Source organism: Hypanus sabinus, chromosome 1 (genome assembly GCF_030144855.1).
Source record: "Hypanus sabinus isolate sHypSab1 chromosome 1, sHypSab1.hap1, whole genome shotgun sequence".
Taxonomy (NCBI): Eukaryota; Metazoa; Chordata; class Chondrichthyes; order Myliobatiformes; family Dasyatidae; genus Hypanus; species Hypanus sabinus.
Genome location: NC_082706.1, coordinates 138965835 through 138985610, shown reverse-complemented (window position 1 = coordinate 138985610; position 19776 = coordinate 138965835). Strand labels below are relative to the sequence as shown.

The 19776-nt window shown below is 41.2% G+C and overlaps 1 protein-coding gene across 5 annotated transcripts in view; it reads right to left on the bottom strand.

Annotated features, from left to right (window-relative positions):
- The window catches only part of trappc8 (trafficking protein particle complex subunit 8), a 167772-nt gene that overhangs the window by 47785 nt on the left and 100211 nt on the right, over positions 1–19776 (bottom strand). For all 5 annotated transcript variants that reach the window (XM_059977137.1, XM_059977153.1, XM_059977162.1 and 2 more), the window contains 5 exons: positions 16284–16508; positions 12173–12281; positions 9253–9447; positions 8675–8835; positions 6868–6933 (listed from right to left, as the gene is read on the bottom strand). In XM_059977137.1, coding sequence (XP_059833120.1) covers positions 6868–6933; positions 8675–8835; positions 9253–9447; positions 12173–12281; positions 16284–16508 — 756 coding nt within the window. The remainder of the gene's footprint in view (positions 1–6867; positions 6934–8674; positions 8836–9252; positions 9448–12172; positions 12282–16283; positions 16509–19776) is intronic.

Sequence of the window (19776 nt, the reverse complement as noted above, 5' to 3'; positions counted from 1 at the left end):
TGCAATTTAACAGCTAACACCTACAAGTACATTCTCACTGAGACAGATTACATTACAGCATTGTGGCATGGTATGTCTCCCAACAGTCTTAAAGCGAGGCCAAAACTGACGTGGAGATGTGTGCTCCCCAGAGGTGGCCTCTTGCTGATTTGTAAATGACTGTTGTCCAACTTTTCCTCCGTGATAATCCTTAAAATAAACTTCTGACTTAGCATGGGATCAGGTTGGGCATATGTTTGGAGAAAAACAGCTGATAATTTGGGTTGACACCACTCATTTGCACCAGAAAGAAAATGGTAAACTATAATGTGGACCAGTCCAGATGAAGGGTCTCCCTCACAATTGTCCATTCCCTGCACCCCTCAACAAATGCAGCCTTACCGGAGTTCCTCTTACCCCAGATTCCAACATCTGAAATCTTGTGTCTCTATGGAAACTGCTCTACAACCCATCAAGTCCTCAACAACCCTCAAGTTGTCATCAACACTAATCCCTTCTTATTCTCCTCATGTTCCCATAACCTCTCACCAGTTTCTACCATTCACCTGCATAGTCAGGGCAATTTACACAGGCCAATTAATCTGCCAACTTGCACATGACATGTGGGTAGAAACCACAGCACCCAGAGAAAATACACACAGTCATAGGGAGAACGTACAAACTCTTTACGGACATCACCGGAAATCAGGATTGGCCTAGGTCCCTGAAGCAGCGGTTCTATCAGTATGCCACTGTAATGTTTTTATCCCAATATAATCTAATGATATGCAGTGTTAAATTCCATTCAACAACAATCATAAAATTCCTTGGATTGTTTTTGTTACTTTCAGGAAGTACAAACTATGGATGCTTCAATCAGAAGACCCTGTGGCATTGTTCCCTGAGGAAAGGGAAACTGTCAGCCTCTTAACCAAATACCATCCCATAAATTATCACACTAGATCACTCATTCAACCGATTGCTTTGTGCAACTTGATGACAATGCCTTCTTTGTAAACAAGTTAATTGTGCCAAAGTTACTTGTATCACAAGAACTGGGGTGTGTGGACTCAGAACTTTCCCCATTGGTGGAAGTAATCCCCATACCTAAAGTATGTGCCCAAAACATTATCACTGAAACCCAAAATTTTCAGATACTTCAATTAGTATCAGCAATACTCACTAAATATAGTGTCAAGTAATAGATGTTGAATCAAAGCTCAGGAAACATTTCATCACACAGGATTATTTCAAAGTGCACCTGAGCCAAAGAGCACCACACAAGTCACCTGATCACCAGTCATCTAGTTAAATGAGGTAACAGAATGTGGAGAATATGCACTTCAAGATCTGCTCTCAAAGTGCAGCACTCAACAGTGATGCAACTAATGGAGCTTCAGCCTCACAATGCTAGAGACCAAGGTCCAAACACGATTTCCAGTACTGCGTGGAGTTTGCATGTTCTCTTTGTGACTGTGCATGTCTTCTCCAGGTGTTCTGGTTTCTTCCCAGATTGCAAAGGCTCAGAGCCTGGCTGGTTAATTGGCCACTATAAATTTAGCCAGTGTGCAGGTGAGGGGAATAACTTGGAAAGAGATTATGAAAATGTGGGAATAATTAAACAAAATATGATTAATGTAGGCTAATAGTACAAACTCAGTAGGCAACACAGCACATAGCAAAAAAATTCAAACATGCTCTCAATATCCACTTTGGTTGCAATAACAGGAAAACAGATTATTATCTGAACGGTGGCCGATTAGGAAATGTAACGAGACCTGGGTGTCATTGTACACCAGTCATTGAAGGTGGGCATGCAGGTACAGCAGGCAATGAAAAAGGCAAATGGTATGTTGGCATTCATAGCAAAAGGATTTGAGTACAGGAGCAGGGAGGTTCTACTGCAGTTGTACAAGGCCTTGGTGAGACCACACCTAGAATATTGTGTGCAGTTTTGGTCCCCTAATCTGAGGAAGGACATTCTTGCCATAGAGGGAGTACAGAGGAGGTTCACCAGATTGATTCCTGGGATGGCAGGACTTTCATATGAAGAAAGACTGGATTGACTAGGCTTATACTCACTGGAATTTAGAAGATTGAGGGGGGATCGTATTGAAACGTATAAAATTCTAAAGGGATTGGACAGGCGAGATGCAGGAAGATTGTTTCTGATTTTGGGGAAGTCCAGAACGAGGGGTCACAGTTTAAGGATAAAGGGGAAGCCTTTTAGGACTGAGATGAGGAAAAACTTCTTCATACAGAGAGTGGTGAATCTGTGGAATTCTCTGCCATAGGAAACAGTTGAGGCCGGTTCACTGGCTATACTTAAGAGGAAGTCAGATATGGCCCTTGTGGCTAAAGGGATCAGGGGGTATGGAGAGAAAGCAGGTACAGGGTTCTGAGTTAGATGATCAGCCATGATCATACTGAATGGCGGTGCAGGCTCGAAGGACCGAATGGCCTTCTCCTGCACCTATTTTCTATGTTTCTATTTGAATGTGTTCTTTTGTTGTTGTTTCATGTGGCAAGTGTTTTTTCCCTCTTCACATTAATTGTTTTTTGTCAAACCACTCCTTCAGCTTCTGGTCTCATCGACGAATCGCAGCAAAGCAGTCTTCAGCATTTTGACTTCTGATTCTATTTGCAGCTGTCCAGTTTTTTCTGATACTGTGGTAAAGCCTGGGAGGCGAGGCGGGGGCATGTTGGTGTGCCAGTACTGGTGCCATTCAGTGTGTCCGTCATAAGAGTTGAGGTTTTTCAAGTTGTAGAAATGTTTTCGGGATTTGAGTCAGATAGTTAGAGGAGTACTTTCGATGAGCTTACAAACTGGAAAGTTGCTGGGCATATTTTGGATACGCATGTAGAATTTTGCTGAAGCTACTGTTCCACAGATCTCAGGGGGCACTATTCTGCTCATTAAGACGTACAAAAATGCTTTTTGTATGTCTTGATTTGACCACAGCATCTGCAGTGTACTTTGTGTTTACTATTGTTGGGAGCCATTGGCCAGCTGTGATTTTAGGGCTCCTGAGATTATTCTCATGGAAGTATGGAGCTGTGTATTGATGATGTTTGTGTGAGCACTTCTAACTAGCTCCCATTTCTTTCAAACACTATTTTCACAAACCTTAAATAATGGTGCAAAAGTTCTGGCAGAACCAAGCCAAAACTAAATTGATTTCATCTTGAACAATGAACAATAGTATTTGTTAACCTGAAAGTGAATTTTGTTCATTAATACCCTAACCAGTGAATTGTGTTTCATTGTCCAATACAAATTCAAAATTGGCTCCAAATGATTGGACACAGCTTAATACATCGCAGGCACACCTTCACGTACAGTACTGTACAGAAATCATAGGCACACGTAAAATAATCTGTAACGCGAAAATGATTTCAAAAATAATGAAAAGTTTCTAAATATCAAAATTTACTATAGAGAACAGTAAACAGTAAAAAAAATTAAATCAAATCAATATTTGATGCGAGCACCCTTTGCCTTTAAAACTGCAACAATTTCTCTTATCAGAAAATTGGCTGGCAGGTTGTTTCAAGCATCTTTGAGAACTTGTCACAGTTCTTGTGGAGATTTTAACCACCTCACTTGCTTCTGTCTCTTCAGGTAGTCCAAGACTGCCTCAATGATGTTGAGATCACAGGTTTGTGGAGGCCATACCATCTAAACCCATATAAAAGATCTAGGGTGTCTAAATATTGGCATAGTACTGTATGTACATGAGGCACTGCCTGAAGACAGCAAAATCTACCAAAGAACTCTACCAATCATTCTGTCTTCTAACAGCTACCATCAGGCAGGAGGTATAGTAACTTGAAGTCCTACACCATCAGGTTCAAGAACAACTACTTGCCTTCAATCACTTGTTTTTTGAACTAACCAGCACAACCCTCATCACTAACTGTCAAGCAACAGGCCGACCTCCTTCAAGTACAATGGACTGTTTCTTTAGCTCTAATTGTGTCCTCTCATTTTATTTGTCAATAATTATGTTACTTGCATGATGGAATTGACTGCTTTGTGGCCAAGTCTGCCGACAATATGAAGATGGAGAGGCAGGAATTGTTGAGGAAGCAGGGAATCTGCAGGACTTAGATTAGGAGAATGGGCAAAGAAGTGGCAGAAAGAATACAGTGTAGGGAAGTATATGGTCATGCACTTTGGTAGAACAAATAAAGGTGTAGACTATTTTCTAAACAGGGAGAAAAATTCAGAAATCCAAGGCACAAAGCGATGTGGGAATCTTTGTGCAGGATTCGCTAAAGGTTAACTTGCAGGTGCAGTCTGTGGTAAGGAAGGCAAAGACAATGTTATCAATCATTTTGGAGAGGATTAGAATATAAAAGGATGTAATGTTGAGGCTCTATAAGGCATTGCTTGACTAATCTGTTGGAGTTTTTTGAGGGTATAACAAGGATGTTAGACGAGGGTAAGCCAGTAGATGTTGTGTACCTAGATTTTCAGAAGGCATTCGATAAGGTGCCACATAGGAGATTGGTGAGTAAAATCAGAGCTCATGGCATTGGGGGCAGGGTTTCAACATGGATAGAAAACTGGTTGGCAGATAGAAAGCAAAGGGTAGCAGTGAATGGGTGTTTCTCAGACTGGCTGGAGGTGACTAGTGGGGTACCACAGGGCTCTGTATTGGGACCACAGCTCTTTACGATTTATGTCAATGATTTAGATGAGGGCATTGAAAACTATATCAGCAAGTTTGCTGACGATACTAAACTGGGTGGCAGTGTGACATGCGAAGAGGACGTTAGGAGAATACAGGGAGACTTGGATAGGCTGAGTGAGTGGGCAGATACTTGGCAGATGTCATTCAATGTGAATAAATGTGAAGTTATCCACTTTGGAAGCTGGAACATGAGGGCAGAGTATTGTCTGAATGGTGTCGAGTTAGGTAAGGGAGAAATGCAAAGAGGCCTAGGAGTCCTAGTTCACCAGTCAATGAAGGTGAATGAGCAAGTGCAACAGGCAGTGAAGAGGGCAAATGGAATGTTGGCCTTTGTTACAAGGGGAATTGAATACAAGAGCAAGGATGTTCTTTTGCATTTGTACAGGGCCCTGGTGAGACCACACCTGGAATATTGTGTACAGTTTTGGTCTCCAGGTTTAAGGAAGGACATTCTGGCAATTGAGGAAGTGCAGCGTAGATTCACTAGGTTGATTCCTGGGATGGCAGGGCTGTCTTACGCAGAGAGATTGGAGAGATTGGGCTTGTACACGCTGGAATTGAGGAGATTGAGAGGGGATCTGATTGAAACGTTTAAGATAATTAAAGGATTTGATAGGATTGAGGCAGGAAATATGTTCCAGATGTTGGGAGAGTCCAGTACCAGAGGGCATGGATTGAGAATAAGAGGTCAGTTATTTAAAACAGAGTTGAGGAAGAGCTTCTTCTCCCAGAGAGTTGTGGAGGTGTGGAATGCACTGCCTCGGAAGACGGTGGAGGCCAATTCTCTGGATGCTTTCAAGAAGGAGCTGGATAGATATCTGATGGATAGGGGATTCAAGGGATATGGGGACAAGGCAGGGACTGGGTATTGATAGTGAATGATCAGCCATGATCTCAGAATGGCGGTGCAGACTCGAGGGGCCGAATGGTCTACTTCTGCACCAATTGTCTATTACAAACTTGGAGAATTGAACAGTTTTGGGTCCCATACCCAAGCAAAGATGAACTGGCATTATAGAGGGTCCAGAGGAGGGTCATAAGAAAGATCCAGGGAATAAAGGGGTTAACACACAAGGACCATTTGAAAGCTCTGGGCCTGTACTCACCAGAGTTTAGAAGAATCTCACTGAAACCTATTGAAAATTGAAAGGCCCAGATAGAACAGATGTGGAGAGAATGTTTCCTATAGTGGGGGAATCTAGGACCAGAGGGCACAGCCTCAGAATCGAGGGACTTCCATTTTGACTAGAGATACGGCGGAATTTCTTTAGAGGGTAGTGAATTGTGGAATTGTCGAGGACAAGTCACTAAAGTGGAGTTTGCTAAGTTCTTGATTAATCAAAGGTTATGGGGAAAAAGCAGGAGAATGGGCTTGAGAAGGATAATAGATCAACCCTGACAGAATGGCAGAGCAAGCTCAATAGGCTGAATGGCCTAGTTCAGCTCCTGTCTTATCATCTTTATGCTTAACAACCTATGCTTTTCTCATTAAGGCCGTCTCTGATGCTATGTGCCTGTAATGCTGATGCAGGCAAGTTTTTCCACTGACTTGTGCATACATGTACTTGTGCATATAACAATAAACATGACTTGATCATTCTGAAATCCAGTTCTGAACAGATGCCTGAAATATGTGAAGGTGATAAATACTGTGTAACCGTGACTAGTAACTTCAGTGCCAAGCTCAGATTCTCTTCCTGGCTTATGTTGAGTGAGTCAATCTCAGTCTATTCCTTCCCCACCCTCATTCAATTTTTAGGATGTAGGCATCCTGGGCCATTTCAGAGGGCACTGTGGACTCAACCATATGGGTGGTCAAAGATGGTTTTTTCCGTCTAGAAGAACACTGTTTTATTTTTACAACAACCAAAGATTACTAGTGAATATTTTGAATAAGAGTATGGGATCAGAGTCCACAGCTGCCGTTGTAAGATTCAATCTCAAGCCTCTGGAGTGTTACAGCCCGGGTCTCTAGGTTAGTGATCAAGTCATTTAATTGTTGAACCACCATTGTTCCCTTTAACAGCTGCAGATATTCCACAATCAACTTGTGTGTGTGAGAGATCAGGACATGGGTTTCATTATGTATTCTCTTCCCTTAATGGAGCTGCCTCTAAGGGAAGAGGAGGAAAAAGAAAGGGGATTATTTTTGCGAGGTTAAATTTATTGCAGAACAAGTATAAATACTCACCACTTTGGTTTCTTCACCACTTATTTGGAATTCATTTATTACTTCCGTGACAATGCTCTGAGATGCCTGAAAACATGAAAACCACGTTTTATTTAAATGGTATGTTATTTTTCAAATAAATCCCCGAAGGGTGAATTAGTTGATTTATACAGTTATGAAGAGTTAGCTCTATGTAAAACTACTTTCCATTTCTTGTATTCAACAGCTGGAGCTACCTAGGTCAAGCACTAGCTGTAGTGAGAAATATTTCAAGTCAATGCCCTTTGATCAGAACAGTTCAGCATTTTTAATACTAATTGTATTTCAGGTCAGAATCAGATTTGACATCACTAATGTACACACAGAGGTCACTTTATTAGGTATGTCTTGTAACTACTCGCGGAAACCAAAATTCGCAGATGCTCAAGTCCCTTATTCAACCTGTCTCCATGCACTGGATCTTAGGACCCAGCAGAACCCAAGACCTTATTTAGCCTGTTCAGTGCAGTGGATATTAGGACCCAGCGGCAGAGAACTGAATCCGCAGTGTTTCTGTTCACAAAAATAATCACGATGACAATTGAAAATAAAGTGGAAATAATAAAGCGATTGGAAAGAGGTGAAACGCCATTGGTCATTAGAAAAGTGTTAGGTCACGTCGGTCAACAATCAGAACAATTTTAAAGGATAAAGTGAGAAAGGCTGTGCCCCGATGAAAGCTACAATTATTACTGGGGGGGGGGGGGGGGGGTTGGGCTTTTGATCCTCCACATCAACCAGCCATGGTGGAGAGAGTATTCGATAGCGATCTATCACTAGATTGAACTCGGGAACATCCTGAGCCCAGCGCTGAAACATGTGTTGTGTTTTATATGCACAGAAAGTTAAAATATATACTATATATGAATGCAAACGTTTGACTAATTGACACTACATAATACTGGATGTACCTGTTCCAACTTACTTAGTAAGAGAACTTGCGATTTTTTTCGATCCTGATCCACGATAACCCATGCACATCCTCCTGTATACTTTATATCATCTCTAGATTACTTATAATACCTAATACAATGTAAATGCTATGTAAAATAGTTGTTATACTGCATTGTTTAGGGAATAATGACAAGAAAAAAGTCTGTACATGCTCAAACAGCAAATGCTGGAAGAGCACTTCCGGGTTTTCACAATTCACGGTTGGTTGAATTCGTGGATAAGGAGGGCCAACTGTATACCATGAAATGTGTTATTTTGTGATTGCAGTATATTGCAAAAAATAAAATTGCTGTGAATTACAAAAATAGTGCAAAATATAATGAGGGGGACAGAGGGGGAAGAAGCTATTTCTGAATGGTTGAGTTTGGGTTGCATGAGTGAAGTTTAGAGCATCTGTGGTGACTTGCATTCAGTGATTTTTGTTCTGACTTAGTTGCTACTGATCTGTAATCCCAGACCCAAAATGTTTCGCTTCTACAGATCCTACCAGACCTGCTGAATTTTGAGTATTTCCTGGATTTATAGCAGATTTGTTTCTATTTATAATTTCTCTTATGCCATTAAACCATGTCAATAGTGAAGAATGGGCAGAAGCTATTTCCATAGAATAAAAGGAAACTTTGGCAGTTCAAGCTGTGGCAAAAGAGATGAAATAAATTGGCTGAAACACATTAAACCTGTCACTTTGGTATGTAGACAATGAATTAAACAATTAAAGAGTGGAATAGCCATTGAAAATTGGCAATGAAAATAGTTAGTTTTCAAACTAGTCCAATAATTACAGAACATCGTAACAATTAGCTCAACACCAATTATTCCAAAAACACATCATTACCTTTGGATGTAAATCTTTCTCATTGTTGATCGACTCTCTTATATCTTCCTCTGAATCTTTAGTAAAGTCTCTAAAGTTAAATTTCCACAACAACGACAGATCACTCAACAACAGAGGGACCTTCAAAGGATTTTTGAACACTACTTCAACTGTAACTGGTTCTAGAAACAATAACAGAAAGATAGTAAGAATGACAAAACACTACAGTGTGTCGCACTGGACTAAACTCTAAAATCACTTCAGCAGGATGCAAAAAACAGGCTATTTTGAAGGGAAATAATAAATTCTAAGTAACATTAAACAAAAGTAGCCACAAAAGTTTACAGTAATTTAAGAAAGCAATAAAAGTATAAAACCTTAACCCAAAGTTAGCATATAGGTAGATAAGGTGATGAACGAGGCATAATTGGAGCACAACTATAAAAATTTAAGACAAGATTAAAACTATTGATTGAAAGACAGTAGTAAGCAGCAAATCAGAGAGATTAATAATTTAAAGCTTACATTAATTGGCTAAGAGTTTTACAGTCAGTATACCAGCAGTTTCCTTCGAGGACTAATTATGTGAACAGACTTACCTTTTACCACAGCCACAGGAAGGCGCAAGTTGTCAGTCTGGCTGTTGAGACAATACTGAGTGTGCTGAAAATTCTGAGGGATTATTCCTTTGTTCACCACAGTTACAACCCGCTCCTCAAGCTCTTTCCATTGCTGGGAAGCTTCTCGTTCATATTCCTGGTCCAAGCTGACATGGGTGGCTGCTTGCTTTTCTCCTAACGGGAAGTGAAACAAAATGTTATATATAATTATCAGCACCTGTTAAATAGACTTGTTGGCCCAAGTCATCCATACCAACCATGATGCCTACTTGAGCTAGTCCCATTTGCCTCAAAAAACCTCTTAACCTTTCCTATCCATGAACTAGTCCATATGCCTGCCTCTAATTATTCCTCTGGCAGCTCAATGCACAAATCCATCACACTGTATGGAAAACATGTCACAATATTCTGAAGTGTGTTGTCACCAACAACTTGTATAGCTGTAACATAACATATCAGCTTTTGTACTCAAGAATTAGGACATCCAACGAAGGCAAGTGTGTCATACGCCTTCTTCACCACCTTATCTACCTGTATCACCATTTTCATGGGAAAAAGTACAGCACTCCCCATACTAGATTCTTTTGCCTGCAGATCCTGGCTTGTCCTTCATGACTTTCTTAAATACAGGTACAACATAATACATCCTCTGGTCCTCCAGTACTCCGGCTAAGGCAAATACAAACATCCGTCAGGGTCCCAGCAATTTCTTCCTTCGTTTCTCACAACCTTGGAGTACAGTTAGGTTTCAGTGATTTAGTCACCCTTATGCATCTCAAAATCACCTCTTTTGTAATGTTGATCTGTTTCTGGACATCTGCTCTGAGTTCTAGTTTCTATAACTTTCTCCATGGCAAATATAGGTGAGGTATTTAAAACATTGTCCTTATTCCAAGCATTCAAGCAAGTACATTGTCTCTCAAGACCTATTCACTCCCTAGTTACCATCTAGCCTATCTCCACTATTATTGTTGAACACTGGGGCAAAATTAGCTGTGTACTTTTACAGCCTTAGCCAAAATGCTGAGTATGTACAGAAATGAAATATAACCCACTGATTCTCATAGCTCCCTGGACTATACCTCTTCCCACCCTGTCACTTGCAAAAATATAACTTCCTTCTCTCAGTTTCTTTATCTTCACCACATCCACACTCAGAATGAGTTTTCATTCCAGAATTAATGAGATGTCCTTCTTCAAAGAAAGGGACTTTCCTTCCTCCTCCATCAACTCTGCCCTCCCCCCACATCTCTTCCATTTCTCAAACGTCTGCCCTCACCCCATCCTCCCAACAGCCCACCAGGAACAGGGTTCCTCTCGTCCTGATCTACCACCCCAGTACCCTCCACGGCCAACACATAACTCTCTGCAGATTCTGCCATTAACAAAGGGATCCCACCACTGAGCATACATTTCTCAAACCTCCCCCAACTTTCCACAGGAATCACTCCCCACGCAACTCCCTTGCCTTTTCATCAATCCCCACTGATCTCCCTCCTGGTACTTATCCTTGCAAGCGGAACAAGTGCCACACCTGCCCCTACACCACCTCCCTATCATTCAGTCCCAAACAGTCCTTCCAGGTGAGGCAACACTTCACCAGTCTGTTGGCGTCATCTACAGTATCCAGTGCTCCCAGTATGGCCTCCTGTATATTGGGGAGACCCAAAATAGATTTGGAGATCACTTTGCCAAGCACCTACGCTCCATCCACCAGAAAAGGTGCGATCTCCCGTTGGTCACCCACTTCAATTCTACTTCCCATTCTGACATGTCAGTTCATGGCCGCCCCTACTGCCGCAATGAGGCCACACCCAGGTTGGAGGAGCAATACCTTATATTCCATGTGGGTAGCCTCAAACTTGACAGCATGAACACAGATTTCTCAAACTTCCTGAAATTGCCCCATTCTCCATTCCCATTTCCCTCTCTCAGCCTATCTCCTCATCTGCCCATCACCTCTGTGTGGTGGTCCTCCCTCTTTTCTTCCATAGGCTTCTATCCTCATCTTTCAGAATCCCCCTTCTCCTGCCCCTTATCTCTTCCCAGCTTCCCAGCTCTCACTTTACCCCTCTCCCAGTTTCACCCATCATCTACCATCTTCCTCCCCCCCACTCTAACTTCTCATCTTTCTGCCCCAGCCCTGATGAAGGGTCTTAAGCTCTAAATGTTGACTGTTTACTCTTTTCCATAGATGAACTCTGGCCTGGTGAGTTCCTCCAGCATTTGTGTGCAGCTTGGATTTCCAGCATCTGCAGATTTTCACATAATTGAAATATTATCTGGTCTCTCACTTTATCTATCCTGGTGACTTAAAAGGACTTGATATTTCAATCTAATAGTTTTGGAAGATATAAGCAGAATATATGCAAAAGATCTACAAAGTAAAAAAAAAATCAATCTAGATTTCATATTAATAGCCACTTCATGAACAGGCACGTTAAACCCAGACTGGTAAATTGATTTTAAGCACAAATTGAGCAATATCTGCTCTCCACAAAAATGGAATTACATTTAAAACCTTAACTCTCATTGTTAAGCTTACTACCCAAAAATTGCGAAGACCTTGCGACTTAATACATTAAACAGGTAGAACAGCAATTTGAAAATTTTCAAAAGATAAACTTCATAATCGTTAAATTGTCTTAAAAAGCCTGACTGGTACACTTCTTTCAGAGAAGGAACCCATCTCTTCTTCCTCAGCCTGGCTTACATACTGCCATTCTTACTCCAGTTGCAATGACTCTGGATATGGTGATTAGCTAGGCAGTTATAAACTTAAGGCAACAACAGATGTGCAAAAATACCTTCATTGCCCACAGCCAACCAGTAAACTAAAACTCTGCTGAAACGCTCTTTTTAAATATAACCAGCAGACTTCAAAACAAAAACAACCAACCTTCTGAAGGGCGCCTGTCGTGTCCAAAAAACACCCGTGTTGCTGAGCTCTTAATGTAGGGCAAGGGAAGTTGGGGTAATGGTCCTTCTGGTGAGAACTGACTCACATTCTAAAATAGGAAAAGATTGATTTCTTTAGTTACTAATATTTTAAATTATTACAATTTCAGCAATATTCAAATAGATCTTCACTCCTTGATCCCAACCCTAGGTTATCAATTTTATCCTTTGCTTCTTAATTTGCAACAGTGGCTAATTTTATTGGGAGTTGAAGAGCTCTGCATTGATCTAACCTATTTTACCCTACACTGATCCACAAATGAATAAGCAAAAAGAATTCTGGATCAATAGTTCTTAAACATTCAAAATTAGGAATCATGTGTGCTCATTGTCAATGGGGGAGGGGATGAGGACAAAGGGACATAGAGGCATGTCCATAGATTCTTGAAAGTTAGTAAGAAAGTGCACATGGCACTCTGGGCTTCACTGATTGCTGAACAGAATTTTTTTTTTTTTTTTTAAAAAGAGCTGCAACATCATGTTCCAACTTTATGAAACATTGCTTACACCATCCCTGGACTACTGCATGCAGTTTGAGTGACCACATTATAGAAAAGACATATTAGCACTGGAGGCAGTGCAGATGAGACTTAATAGCATGTTGCCTGAATTGGAACATAATAAAGAGACTGGACAGGCTGAGTCCTGGAGTGGAGGTGGCTCATCTGACAGAGGTACAAAATTCTGAGAGGGACTAAGAGGACAGATAGTTTAAAAAAATCTTTTTACCAAGGTATTATTGTCCAAAATGAGAAAGCATTGGTTTAAGGTTGGATGTAGGGATTTCAGAGGGGATCAGTGGGGGAAATTTCTCCACACAATAACATGTGGAAGTTAAGAGGTGGAGAAGGCAGCAGTACATTTAAGAAACATCTATACAATTAACTGAACCACTAAAGCATAAAAGGCTGTGGACCTTGTGTAGACAGATACAACAGGCAGCAGAGAACAGATAATCATAGCATTTTTCTCAGCATGGAAATGCAAAACACTACACAGCACAGATTTAGGGTGAGGAATGGGAGCATTTCAAGATTTGTTGTAAGGCCAGTTTTGTTACACAGTGATAGTTTCTGGAGTGGACTGCTAAGAAAGGTGGTTGACTTTGCTGACATTAGCATGACCAATGTTTAAGAGGCATGTTGACAAATACAGGAACAGACAGAACAGTAGGATACAACCATGTGCAGGCAGATCCAATGAGTTTACATTGGAATCATAGTCAGCACAGACACAGTGAGCTGAACGGCCTGTTCCTGTACTCTACTATTCTACTGTAAGAAGGGAATTCATTGAAACATTTAAGATTCTGAGGGGTCCCCACCAATGGATCCAAGTTTCTATCCTTTTGTGGATGTATCTAGAATTAGGGGAGGTCACGGTTTAAAAACAAGAGTTCCCCATCTGAGACAGAGATAGGGCAGAGTGCTTTCTGAGGGCTGAAATCCTTTAAAATGCAGTGGAAGTCTGAATATTTTTAAGAGAAAAGTAATCAGATTATTGATGAGAAAGAGTTTGAGAGGTTACTGAAGTTAAGTGGAAATAGGTGATTTAGATTGCAGTCAAATCAGTCAGGATCCAATTGAGGAGTGGAGCAGGCTTGTGCACTAGAGGCTTGCTTCTGCTGCCTAGTGTTCAAGTGCTCTAGTGTTCAACCCAAATGAAAGGATTAAGCACTCATGATTTCACTTCACATTTGAATTAGAAATATGTCTGGAACAGCAAGAGTTTTAATACAACTATAAACACATTTCCATTTCAGCAAAGTCTACACTGAACTAACAAACTTGGATGTCAGAGAGATTGATAACTTTGGAAATGAACACTCCTTGAACACACATGGAGGGTCCACCCAGCTGCTCATCGCTACTCCAAATTCTTTCCTTCCATAACTCTGTTCACTTTCCAACTAAACAATTCACCTATTCAGAGGACTCAGTCACCTAGTCAGTGATTCAGGAAAAATCCTCCATTAGAAAATGTAAAAATAAGTTCAGTTCCTGAAAGATAACTGTTGACTTAAGTTACGAACTTCAGCCTCACCTTTCTTGACATGAACTGCATCTTGTATGCCACTGTACAAGCTTATAAACCTTAATGAGGAACATGGCTGTGCAAATAACCCAGCTGGGTCTTTCTTTTTCCATGCTAAACACTGCAAGGAGTTCCATCAAGATTTAACAATTTGCTGGAAGAACTCAGCGAGTCAATCAGCATCTGTGCAAGGGAAGGAACTGTCAATCTTTCAGATCAAAACTCTGCATCTGAGCCCTACAGTCCTGATGTAGGGTTTCCAACTTGAAGCCTCAACAATTCCTTTCCTCACTGATGCTGACTGATTCACTGAGTTCTTCCAGAAGATTGATTGTTATTCCAGATCTAAGCATCTGAAGTCAGGTCTGCATCAAGACGTAGCTTGGATGGAGGCCAAGATGCATCCAATTTGAAAAAAACCTATACCCATATCCATCTTATTTGAAAGTAAAATGTCACAGAAACAAAAGAATCCATTCAGTGGATCAGAAGTTAAAATGAACCAAAACTGCAATCTCTAAACGTGTACAGGGGATAAAAGCAGTTGTTATTTTACAGAACGAGATACATAGACCAGTATGACACAGCCACAATACGGTGCTGACCTTGTTAACTGATACCAAACTAATATCTTGTGCCCGCACACGAGCCATATTTCATAATTTTCTGTATATTCATGAGCCTATCTAAGAACTTCTTAAATGCTATTGTATCTGTCTCCACCACTAATAGTGGCAGTTGATCCCAGGCACCCACTACTGTGTACAAAATAAATTGTTCCACACACCTCTTTTGAACCTCACCCCTCTCACCTTAAATGCACATCCTTTAATATGAATCATTTCAACCCTGGGAAAAGGATTCCAGCTGTCTATGATATTCTTAAAAAAATTCTATTAAGTGACCAATAAACTACTGCTGTTCCAGAGAAAAGGACACTTCCTCTAACCCAGGCAACATTGAGGGAAATTTCTTCTGCACCCTCTCCCTCTAATGGGTTAACCAAAACCAAATACAATACTAACCAGATATCCATAAAGCAGTAGCACAACTTCCTGACTAATCTTAGAGTCAGAGAGTGACACTGCATGAATGCAGTCACTTCATCTGAATGAGTCCTAATGACCCTGCTGCCTTACCAGCTAGTCCCAATTTCCTGTATTCAGCCCATATTCCTTTAAGTCCCATCCCAACATAAACTTATCCAAATACTTCTTCAGTGATATTATTGTACCTGCTTCAACCACTTTGTCTGGAGGCTCATTCCACATACTCACCACCCTGATGGAAAAAGCTGCCCCTAAGATCCATTTAAATACTTCCCCTCCCATCCTCGACTGTCACTCCCTAGCTTTGGACTACCTACTCTGAGGAAAACCATTACCATCTGCCTTGAACTCAATACATAAAGTAATGTCAAATAACTTGCTTCGCGTATTGCAGGAAGACCTAATTCACAAACAGAGATATTTGTGCATTTAGTCTTTGTTTCAGTGCAGTGAAGGAGCAGGGAGAAAGGAAGACTAGTGGTGCACAGAGAACCAGGGATGAAACTTCAGTGACACAGGAATCAAAACAGACAAGATACTGGAAAAAGAGGCCCACGGCTATATACTACATTCAGGTTTATGTATTTCTTCTTATCACTGGCAACCACAATTAAAACTAAGGAAAGGCAGAGGAAAAGTTCCAAATACAGAATAAGCCAACGACTCGATTTGCTTTTTTTTAATATATTGATGAATACTTTCTTGGGGTTTACAATTTGTGAATCAAAATACAAAAAATACAGGTACCTGTAAAGGTGCTTCCCATTAAGTTTAATGTACAGAGCAAAAACAGTTATTGCAGCCTCAGTAATTACTATGATAGCAATAGAATTACTTCCATTAACATTTGAAGTAATACTCATCTTCAACATCAAACGCTGTTATAGAATTTTAAAAGGATTACACCTATTATTTTCTGCCACTGAAGTCAACCAATACTAGGATTCATTACTTCCTGATTTCTCTTACCTTATAAACATAAAGGTACTCCCGAAGGAAAGCCTCCTGCTGAGCTGCTGTCTGCTTGCTGTCATTGATCAGAATATGCCTAAAGGCTGACACTGCATTGTCCAGCTGCCTCAGAGTGAAAGACTGACGACCAATTGTGAAGTTGATATGATCCTCTGCCAGACTCCATCCTTTTCCTTTGTAAACTTGCATGGCTTGACTGTAGCACCGCAAGGCATGCTTTCGCTGTAATGAAAACAATCCAGAGATTTGTAGGACTGAGAAAGCAGTGACAATCAAAGACTTCGGATTTCATTACAGCAAGGATTTTAGTTAATCATTTAAAAGAACCCATACTGACTGAGGAAGGCGCAATGGTCCTATACTTTTTATGCTGAATGCACTGATGAGCCCTTTAGTCCAACTCATTCATGTTGACCAAGATGTCTATCTAACCTCATCCAATATCCCTCTAAGCCTTTCCTATCCATGTCCCTGTCCAAATGCCTTTTACAGGTTTTCATTAGACCCTCAAACACTTCCTCTGGCGGCTCATTCCATATATCCATCTGCCTTTGCATTAAGTTGCCATTCAGATCTCTTTTAAATCATTTCTCTTTCGCCTTATAAACTGCTTTGCATATTTGAATTCTTTTCCCTGGGAAAAGACTGTGCATCCACATTATACCCCTCATACTCAGTCACTTTTTTCACTCTAAGGCTTGCCTAGCCTCTCCTCTCTTCTACAGCAATTTTCTGGTTACCCAAGTACGTATAAAAAGTTAAAGTCTGTCCCGAGCCTTATAGGCATATCAGACCAGTGCTTATGCCAGTCTCCGTGGAGTGAAGTGACTGATATTCCTCCCCAGATAGGACGCCAGCTTATCACGAGGTTAACCCCCAGCATTTTGCTGGTACTCATTTTCAGCTGGGTGGACTGGAGCAGTGTGTGATTAAGTGCCTTGCTCAAGGACACAACACACTGCCTTGGCTGGGGCTCGGACTCATGACCTTCAGATCACTAGCTCAATGCCTTAACCACTTGGCCACACAACCAAGTACAAATAGATTGTTAGTTGGATGGGAGGGATCACTGACAATTCTAAAGGCACTAAGTATGCAGCATTCATGATAAATATCTCTGATAGGTGGAAGAGAGACCCTGACGATCTTCTCAGCAGCCCTCACAATCCTTTGTAGGATCTTTTGGTCAGATGCCCAGCAGTCCTGACAGCAGATGGTGATATTGCTGATCAGGGTACTCGCAATGTTATGCCTGTAAAAATAGGTTACAATGGATGCAGGGTGGGGGTTGCAGAAGGTGAGGGAGCCTCTTTTGCCTCAATCTCCTCAGGAAGCCTCTGCTGTGCTTTCTTGAATAAAGAAGTGGTGTGAGGGACTGCGGAGATCATCCATTAGGCATACTCCCAGAAACTTAGTTCTCCCAACTCTGTTCATGGAGGAACCGTTTATGTGCAGTGAGAAGTGGTCACCCCGCACCTTCCTAAAGTCCACAATCATCTCTTTAATCTTGTCCATATTGTGACTCAAGTTGCTGTGCTCACACCATTCTAGCAGCCGTTATACCTCCACTCTGTACATCATCTTGTCATCATTGTTGATGAGGCCAACCACCGCTGTCATCTGCAAACTCGATGACTTGGTCGGCACTGGATCCAGCAGTGCTGTCGTGTGTCAGCTGCATGATGAAAATAGAGATGTTGCTGCCAAAACTGACTAACTGTAGGCTTTCTATTAAGAAGACCAAGATCCAATTACAGAGAGAGGTGTTGAGACCCAACAGAGACAGCTTACGCACCAGCTTCTGAGGGATGATTGTATTACGACACTTAGCTGAAGCTGATCAATCATATCCTGGTGGATGAGGCATCATTTTCCAGTTGGGACAGGACAGAGTGGAAGGTAGAGGGAGCTATGGCACCAGTGGAACAATCTGACTGATAAGCAAACTGGAAAAGGTCCAATGTAGCAGGAAGATAGGATTTAATGTGAGCCATAACCAGCCTTTCAAAGTACTTTATTATTGATTAGGTCACTACTACTGAACAATAGTCATTAAAGCTATTGTTGCATTCTGGGGCACTGAAATGATGGTGGCTGCCTTGAATAGTCTGGGGACCCTTCCAGATAGATATTGAAGATGTCTGGACTATGCAGTCCCTCAGCACCTGACCAGGCGGAGGGGGTCCTTCCTTGCTGGTACACTGCTCTGTGCGTGAAAGAAATTCAGCCCATCAGGAAAGAGGCTTCACTGTCGTTGATACTGTCTGTTATGGTCTGAATGCCCTGCTACACGTGTCTCGTGTCACTGGTGTCACAAAGACGGCTGTATATTCTCTCTGAATAATCCTGTTTTGCCTTTCTGATGGTGTGGGAAAGCATTTCTCTTACTGACCCAAGAGCAGTTTTATTTCTTGAATCTGAATGCAGCATCCTGATGTCTCAGCAGTGCCCAGACCTCTACTGTCAACTGCAGCTTTTGATTTGCTCTCACAGAGATGTACTTAATAACAATGATGTCCTCAATGCACTTCTCTATATAGAGAATCACAGATGCCACATATTCATTGATGTTAATGTGATTGTCAAAAGTAGCTGGCTCCTTCAGCGTGTTTAAGTGGAGGAAACTGGACCTACTGGAGATTGCACACGCAGTCACAGCAAGAACTTACAAACTCCTTAAGGGCAGGAGCAGGAATTGAACCACTAAGACTATGCTACTGTGACATAGTACAGTGACACTTGTGCAGATGGATCACAATGACTACAAACCCAGCTTCACTGGTAGTTCCTCCTTGGATCCATTCCAGAGGGAGTCGCAAATTTACTTTGTCCCTCTCTGACTCTGTTCTCCTTATTATAAAGATGGGGGGAAAAAACGTGTTATACTTGTATGTTTCAGACTTCATCAAACACCTCCAAAGTGGGTTTCCACTTGCAGTTCAGAAACCTGTGGTTTAATTCCCTGCAGTGAGCAGATTGTTCAAAGAGAAAAGTGCTAGAACCTACACTGGATCCAGAGTAATCTGCTCTGCCATTTACTGTGGATGTGCTGCTACATTTTCCCTTTATAACCCTAATTCCTTTGGTGCCTGAAAAGTTCTACCGAACCACAATAACTGAACATCAAAAGCCCTATTGAAACAGAACTCCAAAATTCAGACCCCTCCCTCAATAAAAGAAATGTCTATTTTAAACACCAACAATCCCATTCTGAGATTAATCTAACAATTTGAAAGAACCAGCCCCAAGAGCTATGTGAACAATCTGAACAGAACAAAATTTTATACTCAAAATTTAGATAAGTAATATCAAATTTATAATGGTCAAAGGCTTCTGTACAAACTACATTCATCCTTAATTTGAATCTTGTAAGCAATCAGGAAAATGGTAAAGAAAATAAGTCTGAGACCTATACTCCAACAATTCACCTGGATCATAATTTAAACAGTCTACCAAAAATTCAACCAACTCAAAACCTGGAAACTGAAGA